Raw genomic sequence first — 22,781 nt, forward strand, 5'->3', positions numbered from 1 at the left:
TAACCAATCAATTGCTCCTCTCCCAACATTTTTGAAAAAAGTTGCAGGTCTGAATGATAGGAAAGAATGTTTATTCACAGATTAAATTAAGTACTATATATGTCCGAATCACCAGCGATCTAATCCTGGCAGATCGCTGGTTAACACGCAGATCACATAGAACTACAAATCTGCCATTATATGGACTACAAGATCCAGTCATGCACTGCACACTCAAACCTGTTCCAGTTTCTCATTGATAAGACTCACATAGCTGAAGCTGCTCATGAACTTATTACACTCACATATGTACAGCTCACTCTGACACCCTCACTGCTGAGTCTTGCTGTACAGTATTGTGAACATTACGATGTGTTTTCCTGGCCATGCCTTGCCGTGTTTTTGACCCTTGCTGCCTGCCTTTTGACCATCTGCCTGTGTATACGACTACGACTCTGGATTTGCCTACATACATCTGTTTGCTCCTGATTGTGACCGTTGCTTGCCTGACCATTGTCAATAAACCTGCATTTGGAGCCGCACCTCTGTTAGCATCCCATTCACATTACAATGTATGTATATATATATATATATATATATATATATATATATATATATATATATATATATATATATATATATATATATTATTTATTTATTTATTTTTTTTCTGTCAGTGATCAGTTTCAGATGTACACACGTTTAATGTACTATGCTTTTTTCTTATTTTATAATCTAAACATGTTGTTATGGTACATCCTTTATTTGAAAGAAAGTTCTTTCCCTTCAAACCATTCAAAAGAAAGAAAAAAATGAAGGACAAGGACATCTGTGTTTATTGTACATTTTTGGTAACAGAAAATAATTTCTAAGGCTCAACATTGAAAAGCTTGATCCAGAAAAACAGAAATGCACACAAACACTTTCAAAAAAGTCAATATGCAGCACAGAAGATGAGAAGCTTCATTTTTTTCTGATGTTAAGCACTAGCATCAGCAATGCCATAATGACACCTCTGGAGCAATAACATGCCTTTGATCCAACTCAAAAATACTGTTTCTAAGTAACAGGAAAAGCAAAAGCATTATGGTGATACACAGAAGCTGTTTCTTTGTTATTGCTATTGTGCTTTAATATGCCATGCATTAAAGTACACTGCTCTAATGCAGATAATAGTAATCTAATTAAAGCTAGTTGAATAAACTTCTGAGTGGGGCTGTGAAATTATTTTAATTGCTCCCACTTTTTCTTGGTTGGATACAAAGTTATGGTTAACAATAACATGAATAAACCTGATGATGATTAAAAATAAGTAAATGATGTACTGTCATATGGTAATTATCATTATCACGAAACAATAATAGTAATCTAACTTTTTACAGCAGTGCCATATTTATAATAAAATATTTTTCTGATCACTTTTTTTCTGCTGAACAAGCTGAATTTATCATTAAAATTTATCATTAAAAGTGTCAATTCTCTGTTAAATAATCATTGATATATGACGTTTAATGACATTGAGGTCAAGAAAAAACTGTAATGACACTGTTATAACGTTCATGACACAAATATAATAGCCTTGTGGCAACCATGTTTATAACAGATTTATGACAAGATATGTTATCTTGGCAATGTCAAGTTATCATGACAAAGTAATCTCAAACTGCGTTATCTTTGCAAATAAAATGACAGCACTGAGGGAATGACACTTAATGATATATATAATCATAATCATATATAATCATATCACCTTAATTCTATCCTCCTTACACTTCTTACCTATATAGCTTTAAATAATCTAGCTCCTGTTTATCTAACCAACCTTCTATTTCGCTACAATCCATCCCGCTCTTTAAGATCTCAAAACTCAGGGCTTCTAGTAGTACCTAGAATAGCAAAGTCTACTAAAGGAGGCAAAGCCTTCTCATTTATGGCTCCTAAACTCTGGAATAGCCTTCCTGATCATGTCCGAGGCTCAGACACACTCTCTCAGTTCAAAACTAGATTAAAGACCTATCTTTTTAGTAAAGCATACACACATTGCATCACATAATGGTGTGATGCATGGGTGTGCTCCACGCAGGTTAGCGGGCTTGACAACCACCTGTAGGACACACTCCTCCTGTCTTAGTGCCACACTAAACTGAACTAACTTCAACTAACCACACTGAACTGAACTAAACTGAGCTTAAACTCTGAAAACTGCACTGACACATTTTCAGTGTACTACATCGTCTATGTTAAGCTGCTTTAATGCAATCTACATTGTAAAAGCGCTATAGACATAAACATGAATTGAATTGAAACATTGAATTAATGACAGTCATGATTATAAAGGTGTCAAGTAAAGTTTTACCACTAATTGTAGTGGTATCCTGGTAGTGTATTATTAAAATGCTTTCTGCATGACTTTGTATCTGTTTCTTCTGGGGTTGTTCCTCAGTGGGAGAGTCATGGCTGGTAATGACATATCAAAGTCCTGCGAAGGGTCAGCTGGTCGGCATGAAGGCAGTTTGTAAACTGAGTCTGCGGGTGCAGATGGTTTATAAACTCCAGACTTCATCTGACCATCTAGCATTCAAAGGTGACAGTCATTTGGAAGACTTCAGGAGGTTTGTGCCAAAGCTTTGGTAATCCCACATGACCTTCCGCACAGACATTTTTATTTATTTATTTATTTTTATTTTTTTAATGGAGATGGTTGACAACAGAAGAACTGGCCCACAGAGTCCACACGCAGCAGCAGCATCTAAAAGCCTTTTGATGTCACTTTTCAAAGTGCTCCCATCAGAGCCACACAACTACTGGAGACACGCAGAAAATACGGAGAAAATTCAAACAGTCCATGTTTACCTCCCATATCTGACTGACAAATATCACTTTGGGCAGGCTAAAGATGGCACTGAGATTGCTGGCAGCAATTGGACTTTTTATTTTCCTTTTAATAAATATATTCTGATTTCACGCAGCTTTTGACTTCTGAATTGGAACGTTATGGTTTGATCTTTTTTACTTTTAAATGGTTTTCTGCTATAAACACTGAAATATGTAGCTACACTCCCTTGCACATCACATATATGATGATATGTAACCTTACTATCTTACTGTATTTTGCAGGAATATATTTTGGTAATAGTTATTGCAATATCAAGTAAAGATCATGTTCCATAAAGTTATTTTTCCAAATTTCCTAGCATAAATATATAAAAACTCAATTTTTGATTAGTAATATGCTTCGCTTAGCACTTTAAAACTTAACGTAACTTAATGTAACATAACAACTTAATTTGACTTAACTTAAAATACAATAACTGTTTTAAAGGGAACGTAATAAGCTCACTTTTTTCCAATTTTCATATTAATCTCAAAGCCTATAAGGTAGTTTCGCATGCATCTTTTCTATGAAATTTTTTTACATTTTTTAATTACTTTTAAGACAAGGTTACAGCTATTCCGTTCTCTCTGGAAGAAAACGATTATTTAAGTTATAAAGACGAGCTTGGTGATCAGTACTTTCAATGAAATGACACTTACTTAGGTTGCAAACATTTCAATAAAAATACTTACTAGAGATAGAAAGACTAGGCAAGGAAAAGGCAAGGCAAAATGCGTCGTAATGTTCACTTTACAGCTTACAAGACTCAGCACTGATGTGTGTTTGCATGCTGTGTAAATAGTCCTCGTAATCAGTCCTTGACAATCCTCCCTCCGTGCATATGTAATCAACGGCTATCCGGAACAACTGTGTGCGAGGTGCATGACGGGACTTGTAATAGTGTGTGTGTAGTTCTCCAGCGAGAACTACCCCCCACCCCTTTAAGAGTGGCTTCCAGACGCTTCACAAACAAACCAGGAGGGAGGTGGAGTGAAGGTGAAACAGGTGGAGGGATGGAGGGCCAGGTCCATGCAGTGAGGTACAACCTGGAGCACAGAGCTCAGAGGGTCTGTAGCATTGCTATGCAGAGGACTTGGAAGATGAAGCTGTGGAGGACCTGGAGCATGGAGCTGCAGAGAGCCAGAAGCATGTAGCTGTGGTAGGTCTGGGGGTTCAGGTTCAAAAGGCACTGGTGGATCTGACAACCCCAGTGGATCAGAGGGTTTTGGATCAGGGGGTACTGGCTGTTCATACAACTCCAGGGGATCAGGTGACTCTGGTTCAGGAGGCACTGGCAGTTCAGACAACCCCAGTAAGTCAGGAGGCTTAAGTTCGGGAGACCCTGGCAGTTCAGACAACCCCAGTGGGTCAGGAGGCTTAGGTTCAGGAGACACTGGCAGTTCAGACAACCCCAGTGGGTCAGGAGGTTTAGGTTCAGGAGACACTGGCAATACAAACCACCCCAGTGGGTCAGAAACCTTAGGTTCAAGGAACGCTGGCAGTTCAGATAACCCCAGTGGGTCTGGAGGCTCAGGTTCAGGAGGCCCTGGCAGTTCAGATAACCCCAGTGGATGAGGAGGCTTTGGTTCAGGAGCCACTGAGAAGTCACGCGGCTCAGGTAAGCCACATAACTCTGGCGGCTCTGGGAAGTCACATGGCTCTGGCGGCTCTAGGAAGTCACACAGCTCTTGGTAGCCATTCGTAGGACGCAGGTGGCGGCTCTGGCCTTTTGTAGGACTCGGAAGAATCTGGCGCCCACCATTCGGGGAATTCAGAGGGATCTGGCAACCCTGGCCATTCGGGAGGATCTGGTGCCTCTAGCCATTCAGAGAATTCGGAAGGTTCTGGCGCCCGCCATTCAAAGACTTCAGGAGAATCTGAAAGCTCTGGAGCATCTGGCAGCTCTGGCAGTGACAGCTCTGATGGTGGCTCTGGCAGCTGAGGTGGTGGTGGCCATTCTGGTGGCTCAGGAGATGGTATTTCAGGATCATGTTCACTTGACAGCTTACAAGGCTCAGGTGTGTTTGCGTGCTGTGTAAATAGTCCTTGTAATCAGTCCTTGACAATCCTCCGGCTGTGTGTATGTAATCATGATGATCCAGAACAACTGTGTGCGAGATGCATGGTAGGACTTGTAGTTCGATAGTTTATGTGTGTGTAGTTCTCTGGCAATCTTCAGTCGCTGGATCGCTGGTGCTTGTAACAATTAATAATAATATCAACAATAATACATCTTTTATTTATTAAAAATAAATATATATAGACCTTTTTCTTAGAATGCAAAATCACCCATTATGCTTTGCGTGTATGCGTAAGGAGAATGCTAAGAATTTCCGGTCGGCAGCTGATGCGTATAAACAGTCACATTTGGACAGCTTTGAAACAATAGTTTTAATCTATTTTTTTTTAATCTATTTTACTTGCTTTTAACGTCTTTGTACTAATACTGTTTTCGATCAGCACCACCTCCTGGACTGATCATTTAAAAATTTCAATCCAATAGGATGGAAAACAACTGCTGAGAGGCATTTTTCCCTCGTTGTCAGATGCCATCTTGTGCTGCTTAAATGAAGCCTCGTCATCACTAAAGTCAACATTTTCTCTTTCTTTGAAATATATAACCAACCCAAACAAATGTAATTGACCAACATGTCCCACTAACACATTGATTGAATAAGTGACACAACGTCGATTAGAATCAACATGCAAATTAGCCAGCAGAGTATCAGTAATGTACCTTTATTGGTCTTTTTTTATAAATTGCATGACTTACATACCTGTTAAGTTTCGTGCCAGTAAACTGGTTTGCTCTATAATACAGTGAAGTATTGTGTGTGTGTGTGTGTGTGTGCGCGCATCGAAGAGCAGCTGAGCTCTAGGGCAGTCTGCTCCTGTTTGGCAGATCTGGGCCACGATTAAGCCAAAGCAATACCATATATTAGCCAGAATTCGAACCAAATTAACCAGAACTGACCCTATTCTGGGCCACAGTTTGCTTTTATTCTGGCGCAGATCTGGCCTACACCTTACACTTGCTGGGTGTGGCAAAGTACAAAAAGCCCAGCATGCATTGCAGTATGGATACATTATATGGCTTATTGATGCTACAATTTTCATTATTTGCTTTTGATTCTGCTGTTTTTCTGTTGACGTTGTTGATTTTGGCACTTTTAGTATCCTGCTTGTGATGTTTGTGAGTTTTGTTCATTTTGTTAATTGTCACCATTGTTGAGGTTCAAACGCTGTTTATTGATGTCTCTGTGAGCAGAAGTTGAACCATAGAAGTTTTTTTTGCTTACAACTGCATATGTTTTAAGATAACTGGGCCATATTTGCCATTTCTTTTCTGGGCCGCTTTAGGCTCACAGCCACATTAGCCAGAGCTTACTGAGCCAAATATTTGCCAAAAGTGGCCCACATTTGTTTTAGGATAACAGGGCCACATTTGCCGTATGTTCTCTGGGCCACTATAGGCTCAAATCCATATTAACCAAAGCTTAGTCTGCCAAATATTTGCCAAAAGTGGCCCATATATGTTTTAAGATAACTGGGCCACATTTTCCATGTCTTCTCTGGGCCACTATAGGCTAATGCCTGAATTAGACAGAGTTTACTATGCCGAATATCTGCCAAAAGTGGCCCACATATGATTTAAAATAACGGGGCCACATTAGGCTCACAGCGACAATAGCCAGAGCTTACTCTGCCAAATATTTGCCAAAAGTGGCCCACATATGTCTTAGGATAACTGGGCAACATTTACACCTACACGTTTGAGCCACTTTAGGTTTATACCCAGATTACCCCTTAAATGACTATACCACATTTTTGCCAACTGTCGCCCACGTGTCCTCCATCATTTGGGCCAAATTTGCCATTTTCCACATTAGGCTTACATTCAGATTACTTTTTGCCATTAGTGCCAAATCTTTGCCTTAAATGGCCCATTTATGACGTTGAATATTTGGCCCCCCTTTGCCATTGCACAGGTGGGCCACTTCAGGCTCACATTCATTTTGTCTTGGCCAAAGGAAGACCACCAGTGCTGCATAACTGCCTAAAGTGGCCCTCATTCGTATGCTATTTGGGAAAGTTGTGTGTCACAAAAAAACTAATCCACTTAAAACACTTAAAGGAGGCTTTTGAGGAGGGGCCATTGTCTTGGTCCTTAATGCAAAAGACAGTGATGACATCAGAATACAACCATGCATAATTCTGAATAATTCCAAAATGAAATTATGAAATGATGGACTCTGTCACTGACTATATATAAATATACTATTTTCAAATCAAACATTTGTCATTATCTGATTCCCTCTTGCATATTCACTATTATGTAGAGCACATATACTGCCACTGCCAATTAGTAAATGTTTTTTCTCACACAGAAGACTCTGTGAACACAAGTATACTCAATTTCTCTCTTCAAAATATTACCTGAATATAATTTTTTTACACAAACTTCATTCTATCTTTAAAAAATTATAATATTGCTTGAATTTGTGGACTTATTAGTCCAGTAATTATCCTTTCTGAATGTTGACTGTATTTAAAAATAACTCTTCATTAAAACCATATTTGTGCAACATTTTTACTATTCCATCCTCTAACCGACCCCTGAAAATTTACCTACAGTACCTGGAATTTTTGTCAGCCCACCCTTCTGTGGTTGGCAAGAACCGGGCCTGTGTGCGCCCCTTTTGGAAATAACAAACTTGTGCATGCAAAAGACACGCTATGTGAACGGCCCGTAAACAGCTACACTTCTCTGCAGATTTCCAGAAGTTACCTTCACTCCCAATCCTACACAAAAATCCAATTTAGCATGTTTTGGGCACCAATGTCCTCCTTGGCGACAAGTCCAGCAATTTAAAAGCGAATGCTCATTAACTGTCGTTACAGTGGAAAACGTAATTTAAAAAAGCAAATATTGTTTCATAAAATCTATATTTGTAAAGTAAGTAACGCAATTACACTGACTTTACCGAAAATGTTTTATAAAAAAACAGTCAACTTTGTCCTCTGCATGTAAAGTTGAAGTGCTTTTAACTTGACACAGTATCAGAAAATAACAAAAATGTGACTCTCACGTGAGTGGCACATCAAAACATGCAAACATAATGGTCACACAGGTTTATTAAGAAAAAAATATGTTTTGTGTGAATGGCCTCTAAGAGACAATTGCCTTTTATTTTTAATGCAGGGGAAGCAATGTCTATAGTCAATTTTCACAACTAATGAATAACCACACACACACACACACTCAGAGAGAGTGAGTGGGTGAGTTAAACAGAGCGAGAGAGAAAGAGAGAGAGTTATTAATAGTTCGCTTTACCTCTCCTCTTCAGAAGCTTCTGTGGGTGTTTTTGAAAAGATGACAGAATGTCAATATCAATAACCCTTACGTCAGCTTGGAGGAACCTCAGGGCTCCAAACGAAAAAAAAAATCATTCAAGCCAATCAAAAACACCTGTTATGAGAGGAAGTCATGGCGTGACAGGAGTTTTAGACAGGCAAACTTCAGAGTCACCAACCTGTAGGGCTTCGAGGAAGCGGAAAGACCCAAGTCTCCGGCCCCGAGGAACGAGACAGAAGCTGGAGTTATGTAGCAGCTCCTGATAATCTAACCTGCAGACACATAGAAGCACAAAACAATACAAAACATGAGACGATGCTCTTTCAAATAAATCTACTGCATACAGAAACATATTGCTTACTATTGTTACATTCATTCATTTTCCTTCAGCTTAGTCTCTATTTCAGAGATCGTCACAGTGGAATAAACCACTGACTATTCTAGCATATGTTTTACACAGTGGATGCCCTTCCAGCAGCAACCCAGTATTGGGTAACACCCATACAATACAGTATTTGGAAAACCACACCAACACAGGAAGAACATGCAAACTCCACACATAAATGCCTCCTAGTCCAGCCAGGAATCGAACCAGCAACCTTCTTGCTGTGAGGCGACAGTGCTAACTACTGAGCCACCATGACACCCAATTGTCATGTATTTTCTTATATTTGTCTGTTTGCACTGGTTTCAAAAATATGCTGAGACTGATACTCTCAAACGTTGACAACAGCTAATAAGTGGGTGGAGCTAGTTATAAAATCAAACCGTAAACAACCAATCACCAGTCATTTATTTACTACGTGACAGATTTTTTGGACAGTATAGATAACCAAAAAGAGAAAACACTGGAAAAAGTGATTAGTTGACTTTACCCTAAAAATAGAGCAAACTTGTTGCCTTATGATTATTAAGTAAACAAACTATGTGGATAATTATTTAAGTTAAGTCAATGGGTTTACTGACTTATTTAAAGTAAAATCAATCAATGGTTAATGTTGCATTTAAGGCAACGGGTTTAGGCCACTCCCTTTTTAAAAGTAATGTAACTAATCACTTTTTACAGTGTAAATAATTCAAGAAAAGGGGACTTCACAACTTTTGAAATACAGAAAAGATAATCATTTAATGACTTATAAGTAGTCAGGATGCCAACCCATGCTCATTGGAGGCATTTATTTCACAGTTATTTCACTGTGTTGTGAATTTCTCTAGTCTGGCTCACGGCACCAAACTGTTGTGAAATTCTAAGAAGAGCCCAAAAAACCAGGGAGAACTTTCGGTTGTCTTCAAAGCAGAATCCTTTAATAAGAACTCAGCATGGCTGTGGCGTCAACGAAAGAATACTCTCAACTGTACAGCAAGCACTAGGTTCTTTCTAAAACAAAGCATGCAAATGAAGTGTTGTTGTCGGCAGGGTAAACGGCCTTTTCAGGCCTGATCTCATCAGCATATAAGTCTGCAGAGTGGATGACAACATATTAGAAACCTGCCCAGCTACTGACCACATAAAAGGGGTTTCTTCGACCTAAAAGTTTCACCCGAAGACAAAGGCAGAAAACAGTGTGCAAAATTATGTTCTGGAGACCAGTCCTGTCTGACCAGTTGACCGAAAAGAGAAAACAATAGACATAGCCATGCTGTGAAACTGACAATTTGCATTACTTTGGAAACAGTCAGGGCTCAGGAAACCAAGACATTTTAAGGTCTGTCAGACCAGTTATATATAAATATAGATAATATAAATTTATATTCCCACATCTGTCTCTCGCGCACATTTAGTCTCTCTCGTGCACATTCTATGCTTTCGCATGACTTTTGTCCAGTCTGGTGCTTCTTACACGACACGTCTTCTTTACAGTGGTTGGTTGGCATCCACCAATGTTTTACCGCTGTAAACAGCAAGATGTAGGGTAGACTGCAGCCAAATTTAAGTAACTAGGTTAACCAAGTAATGGACAAACACATCATATTGTAAGGATAATGGAGTTACTATATTTAAAAAGTAATGCGTTACAGTATTAGTTACTGTCAAACGTAATGTCGTTACAGTAATGCATTACTAACGCATTATTGCCCAACACTGATTGTAATACAATATAAGGTTTGTTGTCTGCATAGATACATTCATATAATTGTTATGATTGATTATAAATAATTATAAACAGAGTTATAATTTATTATAAGTATAATCTTCATAGAAATTCTTACCAGATATTCCAAAAACTTTTGAATTGGGGTTGTACAAACTTCATAACATAACTTTTGGTAAGACTATACTTTGGGACACAATTCATGCTATTAACTACTAGCTTATTACCTGCCTATTATTAAGATTATCAACCATTCATTAGTAGTCATAAAGTATGATCTTATTCTGAATCCAACTCAAAACCTAAACCCAACTACTACCTTACTAAATATTAATAAGTAACTACATAGGAGTTTGAGCTAGTAGTGTTAGTTAATGGTTTGTTAATGACATGAATTGTGAACTAAACTGAAGTGTTCCCTAACTTTCTAATATGAAGAGTGCAGATGCAAAAACCTGTCACGGATTGTGACCACTGAAACCAAAACCAACTAGACTGAGACGCTGAGAATGAAACAGCGCGATGCCGACAGAACAAAACACAAACACAAGTACAAGAGCGCGCGTCCCAAGCACGCACAGACCTCGCGCGCCCACATTAAGCGGGAGCACGCACGGTCTGCGCGCACTCATGACGGCGTGCATGCAGAGATACACACAATGGCAGAAAACAAGTGCTCGACTCGAAAAAACTCGAGCCGAGCACAACAGGACAGGACAAGACAGACGGACGGACTCTGCCACCAAAACAAGAATTTACAAGACCAGAGTGGCAGAACCCTGACAAAACCTCCAAGTGCCATCTGGAATTTTCTTCTACAATGAGCATTTTTATCAGCCTCTTACATTAATGTAAAGTTATTTTATGTTAAAATTAACCTATTCTTTGCCATAAAAGTGAAATTACTGAATCAAGACATGGGAGCCTGAGAAAAATGCTAACATTAGAAGAAAATTTCAGTTGGCACTTAGAGGTTTTTGCAGCTGAATTATTCGTATATTGCAAAAATTGTGAGGAAAAACTTTATTTGTGTTTAATTCACATGTTTTACAGTAGCAACCTTTCCACAACATGACCTGTAGTACATAAAAAAAAAAAAAAAAAAAAAAAAAAAAAAAAATATATATATATATATATATATATATATATATATATATATATATATATATATATATATATATATATATAAACAATCAGATTTTCGAAGTATGACATGTCGACTGACTACAGTCACGATCTTCAGCTCGCCACTATTGTTCCTTAAGTAGTATGGCTGAATCTACACTTGATACAGTTTCCAAGCAACATAACAACTTGGTCCAATAATATCCGATACTGTATATAGTCGCAGATGTATAGCAGCTATTTAAAGTAATGCATCCGATTAGATCTTATAATAATAATCACCGGTCTGGTTTTGCTTTATTACACTTTATTAGATGCCACAAAAAAACAGAGTGGGAGAGCAAAATTCAGATGAAGCTGGAAGATGGAGATGCATTTGTTTGCTCTTTCCTTCTATTCCGACAGTCAGCTTTAATCTGACTAGAGCTCAGTCTCCTCTGTTTAATTCTCCTATAATTACTGCCTCCATCTCCTTTCTCCTGCTTTCTTTACTCTATTATCCCCATCAGCATCACCAGTCCAGCCAATAAGTGGAAAAAAGAAGTTGTTTTTCTTCTTTGGGTTATTAGGCATTACTTAAAAAAACTTGAATGTGTTTTATTTCAGCTAGTTGCCAAGGCATATACATCTCATCAGTATTCATGTCTTGTTTTGCTGAACAAATATCTTATCTTTCTCTGCTTTCTCATTGTAATGTGATAGCATGTGCCTTTGTAAAGCTCCTTTTGGAGAAATAATATTGTGAACAGTGCTATAAAAATAATCTCAAACTAAACTGAATTAATACACTCTTTAGTGAAAATGCATTTGATATTAGAGCAAAATGAAAACATATTAAACTTTGTTTTCTGACAAACTTATCAAAATGACTTATTTTATTATGGAAATGCACCACTTTTGCTCATTTTCCAACTCCCCTATAGCTAAACAATTGAGTTTTATCATTTTTGGATCCATTCAGCCGATCTCTGGGTCTAGAGGGAGCAAATTTGGGGTAGCTTAGCATAGGTCATTGAATTAGATTAGACCATTAGCATATTGCTCAAAAAGGAGTTTCTTATTTCCTATTTATAGCTATTTCCTATTTATTATTATTATTTTTCCCGAATCTGGCACGAATCTGCTGGCATGAAATTAGCAGCATTTTTTCCTCTTGGGGATTGATTTTCATTTAAGTTATAAGTACTGAGTTTTTTGGTTGTTGTTGTTTGTTGTTTTTTTATTTAAACTGATAAGTAATTTGTCTTAGTGGTTTATCTGGTTAACATTGTTTATGTATTTATTTTGGGTTTAATGTTTGTAACTGGTGGTGAGGGCTAGCCACGGTATATATTCTAAAGTTATTTTGACAGATATCCCTGTCTGGCGATTTTTTGTCATTTTATGAACTACATATACCATCATGTATCTTACACACTCCTGTTTCCAGATCTCCAATGATTACATACACACACAGACTATTTAAGCACCACAGAGGTATTCGTTTCAGGCTCAGTATTGTTACTTGTTCCATGTCCTTGTTCCCATGTTTTGTGTTGTCCCCTTGAACAATGAATAGGACAGCCTTTTGATTTTCTGTAGATTTATTTGCCCCATTTTTTTCTCTTTTTTTTCTGTGATGATTTGGGACTGAACAACAACAACGATTCATTTACAAGTACGGTTCACTTACAGACTAAATCAGTTATCTCACTCTTCTTCTCTTATGAACACACATTGTCTCTTTCCTCACAGTGCCCTCAACGATGCACGTATGCATCCCTGCACACTGGCACCAGGCAAGAGGGTGAAAATCCAATCACCATTCAGTCAAAAATCCTGATCAAAACTTCAGAGATTACTTGCTTGCCCTGCGAGTTTGTGTTGCTTCGGAAATCAGCAGAGTTGTAAGAATCACTTAGGGATTCGTTTCCTCAGTGGTCAAACCTCCTGCTGACCTCATGCTGGGGCTCATAAGGGTCTTCAATAGGAAGATTAAACACAACCTTTCAGATCAAATTGCAAATGCTGGAAATGGGGGAAAAGGGTGTTGCCAGATATTTTTATTTAAATTAGTAACTTTTCAATAATCTGACTGATTACTTTGAATCTTGTCTTGATAAATTCTGTTTTGTTTAAACATAATTAACTGACTTTCTACTATGTTACAACTATTGTATACTACAAACAAACAAGTCCAGAGTCCAGTTTATATGAATCAGGTGTCAAGTGGAAAGCATTGTGGAACATGCAGTCCAGGAGAGTCAAAAGTTATAAATGTTTTTTAAATGACCTGTTGTTTCCTGTAGTTTGTTTTACACCAGATTACATATTGCAGAACTGGTGTTTTATTTTCTCCAAAACAATTACAAATCAGTGGTAATGTTGTATTTTATCAGTTACTTTACGTACAGCATCGTGCCAGAAATTCAACATCTTCTGTTCATAGAAAGGAACAAAATTAGTAATCAACAACCTTTTAAAAATAATCTATTATTTGATAATGCATATATTATTTTTAAAAAGAACATTGCTGGCGAACTACAATACTGTCACGGGACTGAACTTCAAAACCCATCATGCACCTTACACATACGCCAGTTCCAGTTCTCTCCCTGATTGCACACGCACAGCTGGAAACGAATCATGGACTGATCTCTCTCTCACACACATTGCTGAGTCTTGTTTATTATTTGCTGTAACATTTCAAAGTGCTCTGTTGTCTTGCCTTGCCTTGTTTCTGGATTCTTGCCTTGTGTTTCGTTTATGTTGTTTTGCCACCCATGTCAACATCTTTGCCTGTGACTACGATGATGCTTTTGAATTTTCCTTATGATACTGTTTGCTCCTGTTTTGACCATTGCCTGCATGACTCTGAGTTAATAAGCTGCATTTGGACTCTCAACTCCGTTCTACTCTGACTCCCATGTTACAATTAGTGTTACAATTAACTGCCTCAAGATTTGATTTCAGTGGAAACTGCAGTGAATTGACTGTATATTTGCAAAAAAAAAAATAAAAATAGGCAGTCTTGTATTTTGAATGAACCTGCGATGTCATAAAATTGCCAATCTTATTGTATTTTAACTATAATTATTTTATGGGTATTAGATTAACATGTTAAATTAACATCCCAAGTAAAAAACTTTTTTTTTTATCACAAACTGAATTTGAAATAAATGTCCAGACGTTTTTATTCTCATTTTGCTAATTTGCAGCTGTGATTGACCCTTTGTGCTCTGTAATTACAACTGAAAGCCTGACAGACAAAAAAGTCAATGTGTTCTTCACTCTTTGTGGGTAGAGAATAACCTTTGTTTGGATAAATGAACATGCAGGCAGAAACACAAAGAAGTGTGATGTTCTAAACGATTTCACTTGGAGCCATTTTATAGCTGGTTTAGTATGGTAACAGTGATGTATTAATTAGAGGTGCATAAAGTGACCATATGGCTAATGTTCCAATTAAGGATACAAATAAACAGTGCTACCTGGGGGTTGACTGAATGAAGAAAAAAAAAAAAACTAGTAAATAAAAAGATCTTAGGAATTTTGCAAAAGTTTATTTACACATAACATGAATTATCTACCAATTTTGTAGATTGCTAATAATACTACATTTGGTAGTCAATTTAATTAATAAAATTAAATACAGATTAACAACAATTAATTCATTATGTTTTGCATATGTAGTGTTTTTGATGTTTCACAACTGTTCTTTAGTAAATCCTTTTTTTAATATATGCAGATAGCAAATCTTTTTCTATGTCTACATTAAAACAATAGTTAATTGGCCACACAAAATTAGAACTGATTCATCTGACCTGATCAAAATGCTCACAGAGATCACAGCAATCTTAATACAGTAGTTTTCATATCAGCCACTCTCCCGGACTACATGTCCCACAATGTGTTGCACTTCACACTTGACTCATATTAACTGGATTCTGATTACACAGCACCTGCAGAGCTAGGCTTTGAAACACTCAAAGCAAATGTGCGAGGCTTCGAAATGTTTGAAATCCATCTCTACAGTAAATTTTCATGAAGAAGTATTGCTCTTAACAGCTTCAACAAAGAAACAGTTACGTGAATTGAAGAATTATACCCTGAGTTGTTTTGATGAGATAAAGTGGTTTAGTGTTCTGTCTGTCTGTCTGTCTCTCTGTCTGTCTGTCTGTCTGTCTGTCTGTCTGTCTGTCTGTCTGTCTATCTATCTATCTATCTATCTATCTATCTATCTATCTATCTATCTATCTATAAATTGATATTCAGCTTTTCTGCAACTATGAATGAGCCACACAAGTCATTGCAAAGTTCACTGGACACACGCTCACAGATTTAATATGTTGTACTGTGTTCGAACGTCTATTTGCAGCAAATGTGAATGTAAATAAATGCTGTTGTATGGATATCCATTATGCTGCTGTACAAAATAAAGCAGAGATTCCTGTTAAATGATTGAAGTGTCCTCGTTTATAGTTGTACTGACACTTTGCAGCTGTGGTGATTCCAGCGGTTACGAATTGCAACTTTACTGTCTTTCTTTATTAAAAAAACATGCACTTTTAAAAAAGAAAATCTTGTAAATGCCTTATTGAGGTGCAGCTTTTAATCCCAGTTTCTTTGCAAATCCTGTCTTGTGGGCATGGAAATACCTGGTAATTCGGAGACTTGTTTATACGCACCTGCCAATCAACATTGCAAATCTTTTACATGCACAGACATATTAAAAACTAAAGAAAATAATAATAAAATCATTACATATCATAATGTGGCCTGTTTAAATGAAATTACCTTTATTTCTGCATTTGCTGTGTGGTTCCAGTCTTAAAGCATTTCAGATGTTTGTTCTTGTAAGGTTAGTGACCATGAAATGCACAGTAACTCATTGATTTTCCTGCTGGTGTGTTTGCCTCATTCTGATCAGGCACAGTAGTGGCAGCCGTGGCCTTGAGAGCCACTTCTCAATAAAAAGGCAGAGGAACGTGATTTATTTTCTAGTTTAAAACTAAGATACCAGGACAAATTCAGGTGCACATGAATACACTAACATAATCTGCAGCTGTTGTTCAAATGCACTGCTTGACAAAGTAACTGTGGATTCCCGGACTTCCCCATAATATGACCATTCATTTTACTGCAGCTTAGTGCCTTATTTATCAGGATCACCAAAGCAAAATGAACCACCACAGAAAAATGACAAACAATGCAATTTGGAAACATTGCAAATGATGAAAGATGAAAATAAGTTAAAATGCTGATCTATAAATCTAATACTTCTTTGCGAAAAGGAAACAGGCTCATAAACTACTTATAACAATGAGCGTATTTCAATATAGTTATATTATTAAATATTTATGTTAAAAAAGTTTTAGCCAATAATTCCAGTCAGCTTTTACTGGACTTGCAATATTGTCAAAACAGAACTTTCAGTTGTTATATATAAAAAGGTCTAAATACATGCAGGACCATTCAAATATTTTGATCGTCTCCAACTATTGACAGCAGATCACCCAGAGATTTTTTTTACTGCTTTATTCATTTAACCTATCAAATGTAATGCTTAGACCATCACTGTGCCTCTCGCGATCTGCTCCCTTGCTCTTTCACTCTCGTCGCCATGATTTGCGGGTATTGTAATTAATTTTGGGGGATCACGGAGCTGGTATAAATTTGTGGAAGACACGAAGAGCTTTCCGGAGAGGTCATAATGAGACACTATGAGATTGTTTAATTAGTTCCCGTTATGAGGAGTCATTAGCTAGAGTATCCACCAGAATCACTAGAGCCCACTCCAGTTATATGAGCACTCCATCAGCCATTCACAAGGACTACACCTCCCATCACGCTTTGCATTTCATAGCTGAAACTGTTTATCAATCTGGACACTGATTACACTGACACAGTTGCAGCATGTTATACACTATTTAAGCACCACGCTTCCACACCTTCATTGTGGGATATTGTACTGTGCATTTGGTTGTAGTCTTTGCCAATGTTTTCATGTTTTGCCCTGCCTTTTTGATTGCAGACTATTCTTTGTTTTGTTTTTGTTTGTGTTTTGCTTCCTGCCTTGCCCTCTGTTTGTCTATTGGATGAACTTTTTTTTTTAGATTACCCTATAGATTGCACTTGTTTTGACCTCTGCTTGTTGACCATTCTCTTCAAATAATGCAGCAAATGTAGCTCCTACAGTTCTAGCTTTGGCACTGACAACTGTAATGTTTATATGTGAATATCTAATTAAACTGTATGGCCTCCCAAAGAAAGCGTTGCTTTAATATTTTAATTAAAGTTAAGCAGAATGACAGTGGAACATTGTTTCACACATATTATGTTTTACACTGAAATTTTTGGCAATTTTAGATGGTCAGTATAAAAAAATATATATTTATTTTTAATTTAGTTATAAAATAAATTAAAAATAAGTATAGTAAAGTGATAAAGTAAATTAATGTAAAATCTTCAGGTCAGCATTTTCAACTCAGTGTATAAAAAGTAGATCATTTTATTACAATGTATCCTACTCTACATCTTTATAGGAAAAATAAAAATATATGTGATAATAAATAACACAACATTTAGCTCTCTGTTAGCACAATAACATTTAGCATTGGGAGCAATTTATAACTATAACATGAAGCTACGGAGGCTTGTAAATCTATTTCTTTCCCCCAGCCGAGAGCGTCTTAGCAGGGGAGTGGGAAAGAGACAGAATGCGAATGAATATGCGGGTCTATTTCTCATTCTCTGCTCAAAGCGCAGCATAAAGGGCACATGAAGGAAAGTAAAGGCCTGTGACAAATGCGGTGACTGCAAGGGCGGCGCTATGCATTTTTTATTAGCTGTTAATCCATTCCTTGTGTAACTCAATATAAATCAAATTACCGGCCTACCATGCTGTCAGTGACTACAGTAATTAGATGGAAAAGTGGCTTGTAGAGGCGCCACATTCTTTCAAAGTGGAGAAGAGAAAAAACATCAAAGAGTGACATTGCATTTACGTTTGTGCTTTTTGCTCCTCTCTGGCAGGTGAACGTTGGCAACTCAGAGAAGACGTGGACATGCTTAAGTTTGCAATTACAAAATGAAAATGAAAATAGATTGTTTAGGTACACAGCAAAACATCCAGGGTTGAATTTACAGTGTCCCTAAACTCCAGTATTGATTATAGTGTGCATTTAAACATTTTCAACACTTGCAGTGTAAAAAATGTCCAAAAGATGGTATTATTTTCCAGTACTTCTCTATTAAACATTAACAAACTGTCATTTTTTGCCACACCCTCTAGTGTTGAATTTACAGTGTTCCCTAAACTTCAGTCTTGATTATAGTGTGCATTTAAACATTTTCAACACTTGCAGTGTCAAAAAAATAAATAAAATCTCCAAAAGATGTTGTTTTCCCAGTACTTCTCTATTGAACATTAACAAATAATAATTTAGTTATTTTCTCTAGTATTGAATTTAGTGTTCCCTAATCTCAAGTGTTGATTATAGTGTTCATTTAAAAAAAAATTAACACTTGCAGTGTCAGAAGGCTTAATTTTTTCATGCCACACCAGTTTGGACATGCAAGATATTGTAATGAATGTTAATGTCACTGTCTTCAGCTCCCTTGCTCATGAATCAGTAATTGTCAAGAGAAGTGCCATTTTACTCATCACCCAATGATGGTTGAGCTTATGGGTAAGGTTTGAGGCACACCTCATATTAAAAAAAATGCATGTTTTCATATGAATGATATCATATGCTTTCGTGTTTAGCCACTTTTCTAACAATAATTAAATAGTCACATTTTCCCATGAGTAGAAACAGTAGAAATGCAGAAAGAAATGGACGTTTTGTACTGTATATTTTCTTTAAAAATATTGTGGACTATTTTTTTTTTAATTGTCATTTTATTACAAATGTACTCCACACCCTTGCTGCTTGAATCTTTATAAAAACTATTTTTGTTATTACCATCACAACTATAACCACAATAACTATATAGGAAACATAAGAATATTATGTATTTTCGGGAAAGTGGCTAATTCGTTCAAAAGACTGAAATGAAAAGTCTGCGCACCAGCAATATTCAAGATGGTTTTTGACGTTTGAGAGTGTGCGGAATTTTTTCAATCATTTAATTTTTTGGGGATTTATTTGGTCTATGCTTCTATACGACCATTTTTGACTTTTTGTAATTTTTTAAAATTCATAAGATTTCATTTGTACAAAAATGAAGGTTTTTTAATTTATTGCCCCCAAACCCCACCCCTAACCCTACCCATTGTTGAGGGATTGGCAAATCATACAAAAAGGTACGAATGAGATCATACACATTAATACGAATTAGACAGTAATTAAAAATGTTCCAAATTGCCATAATATTGCATTTTAATTAGCAAAACTGTTAGTTTAGGACAACTGAAGTTGTCTAATCAATGCATTGGTGGTCTGTACAAAATATTTTGCTAAGTAGAAATATAAATTATTTGCATAAAAGATCTTTATTGCATCCCACAAGGTTAAAACCAGGTTTTAATAAGAGCAGACCATTTTTTTTGCACTGGAACAGTATAAATACATCAGTGTAATTTGGGATCAGGTTGCTAATAGATTCACATCAATGTTCTTTCATACTGTAACTAACAGCATACCTTTCAAATGTAATACCATTATGTGGATTATTATATAAGACAGCAGTTGGTAAACTCCCACAGAGAGTGATTTTAGCAGAAAAGGACAGTTTCAGTGAAGTCACTACACTTATCAGGATACTCAAACAAAAATTGTGATCCGCACTTCACTCTACAAATGATGTAGAATTTAAATTTACATAACATTTGTCATTTTTTCAGAAATGGTTAAAATGAATGAATTGTCTACAGTTTAAGTCAAAATTATCTCCCAAAAATTATTATTATTATTTCCCAAAAATTATTAAAAGGAATAAATTTTATACAGTTCAAGTCAAAATTATTAGCCATTTTGTACTTTTTTCGCTCTGTTTTCCGAGGAATGGTTAAGATAATAAATTTTATACAATTTAAATGAAAATTATTAGCCCTTCTATCATTTTTTAAACATTTCTTAAGTGCTGTTAAATGGCAAGAAGTAGTTTTTTTACCCGCACAATATTGTATTGTAATACAACAATTGTATTGATGATGGCTAGTTATTTTCCAATAAAATAAAATAAAATATAAAAACTGCTTTTATTAAAAGAACTAATAAAAAATATTAAAGGTTCTGTGGATCTCGTCTATCATTTTTTAAAATATTTTCTATTGTATTCGCATCAGGTGATTGGCTGGGTCATTTTACAGCTTGATTTTCTTTCTCTGAAAGTATTTGAGTTTCCTTGGCTGTGTTTTGGATCATTGTCTTGCTAAAATATCCACCCTGATATCATCTTCATCATCCTGATAAAGTAGATATTGGACTGAAGCAGCTAATATTAATTTACACTGACGAAGGGCAGAGGGTTACTGAAGTACTACTGAGAGGTTTCAGCTGCTGTCTGGGCTTTCACTGCCTTTCTACACCTCCCTTGCTGCATGTGTTCAATACCTTTTTCCTGTGTCGTTTTATTTTATTTCACATAATTTAATTTGTAAACTAATTAATATTGTTTTATTTGCATATATAGATTTCTTTGGTTGATACTAGTATTTGGTGAAAGTCAATAGCACCTTTAAAAATATGTTTTCTGAGAAAAATGGTGACATGTTGAATACTTATATTCCACACTGTATAGATAGAAAATATATATTTAACTATAAAACCATGTAGTTCAGAAGCTACCAGATGTCAAATAGTTTCAAGCATTACTGCAGAAAAAAAAAAAAACACAAGTCATTATATAAAATGTTAGAAAACAAGTGTCTTACTAACAAAGTCTATACTAGTAGGAGCAAACAGAGCCTTGCTAACTATCCAAATGTTGACCCTCAGGTCTAGACAGGCTTGTTCAAGCAGAATGAGCCCTTAAATTTAACAATAAGAAGCCCTGTTACCTTTACTGCTGCACGGTGGAGCTTTTAGAGCTTTAGTTCGCATGTGATTCTTGAGTCCAGAGAAAAAAAAAAAATGTTTACATGCACTGAACTCGCAGTACAGCTAAGTTCAAAACAGGGTCTCTCTGCTTCTCTGGATAGGGTTATTAATACTTAATGTTCAGGCTTACCTGCGATTATTTATGCTGGCACCAAGTTAAATCTCACTCAGGGAGAAACGCATTGATTACCCTCGGAAAAGAATTGAATAATGTCGCTTGGATGAAATGAGTGAAATAAAGCAGAAGGTGAAAGCTCCTGTTAGGGTGCACGAAGTGGAAAAAAAAACAACATTAGCCACATTTCCCCTAGTGCAGCCGTCTCATACTTTACCAGCTGATTTATTATTCTCTGCGTGGTGTTTGTAGTGGGATAAAGAAGGGCTGGGTTATTACTGTACCCTTGGCATTCAGAACCATATTGTGTCCTTGGTGATTGAAAATAAAATGATTAAAAAAGACAAAGAACTAAAGCATTGTGGGCATAATGTGGGCAGACATTTTACATTAAAACACAGTGGTAGTGTGTTAATCACTAAAGGCAAGGCTTATTTTGTATTGTTCCTCGCAAAATATGCTGTGACCTTAAGATATGTTTTTTTATTTAGGACTTTTAACTGTGCTTTTTAAATTGGCATCACATAACCAGTGTTATACAGTAAAAACGTTGGTTTACACAAAATTCATTCATGTTGTCCCAACACAAATCGATTAAATTAACTTAATTGCTTTTATGCATTTAAGTGGATTGGACATAAAACAATTAAGTTGTTCTGCCAAAATAGTAGTTTGAACAAGCAGCAAAAACCATTGTTTGAGTGTACTAATACTTATGATTGATACTTTTGATGTTTTAAACAAATCTCAAGATAAAAAAAAAGAATAAATAAACTTTTTTATTAATGGTATATGTAGATATAACATATACAATTGTGTGATACAAATTATATATACATTTAAATATCTATGTAACAAATTTTTGTATAGTTTTGTTGCTATGTGTGTGTGTATACACACACACACACACACACACATACAGTTAGGCCATAAATATTGGGACATCGACGCAATTCTAACATTTTTGGCTCTAATTCTAACAATTTTGGCTCACGAACACAATGGATTTAAAATTGAACGGACAAGATGTGCATTAACTGCAGACTGTCAGCTTTAAAGCTGCGGTCACACTTGACTTTTCCTTCCATAGACTTCCATTCATACGCACGCAAATGCGTCAATCCGGAAACGCGGGGTCATGCGTCGAGTTTCGCAGGTTGCTGCGGTGCAAAGTTCAAGATTGGTGAACTCTGACCTGCGAAATCGCATCACT

At 36.4% G+C, this 22,781-nt stretch overlaps 1 protein-coding gene across 1 annotated transcript in view; it reads right to left on the bottom strand.

Moving 5' to 3' along the window:
• Positions 1 to 22,781, bottom strand: part of LOC130213711 (exostosin-1) — a 638,782-nt gene that overhangs the window by 120,507 nt on the left and 495,494 nt on the right. Inside the window, exon 3 of the mRNA XM_056445469.1 lies at positions 8,389 to 8,482. Within this exon, the coding sequence (XP_056301444.1) occupies positions 8,389 to 8,482 (94 nt within the window). The remainder of the gene's footprint in view (positions 1 to 8,388; positions 8,483 to 22,781) is intronic.

Source organism: Danio aesculapii, chromosome 20, assembly GCF_903798145.1.
Source record: "Danio aesculapii chromosome 20, fDanAes4.1, whole genome shotgun sequence".
Taxonomy (NCBI): Eukaryota; Metazoa; Chordata; class Actinopteri; order Cypriniformes; family Danionidae; genus Danio; species Danio aesculapii.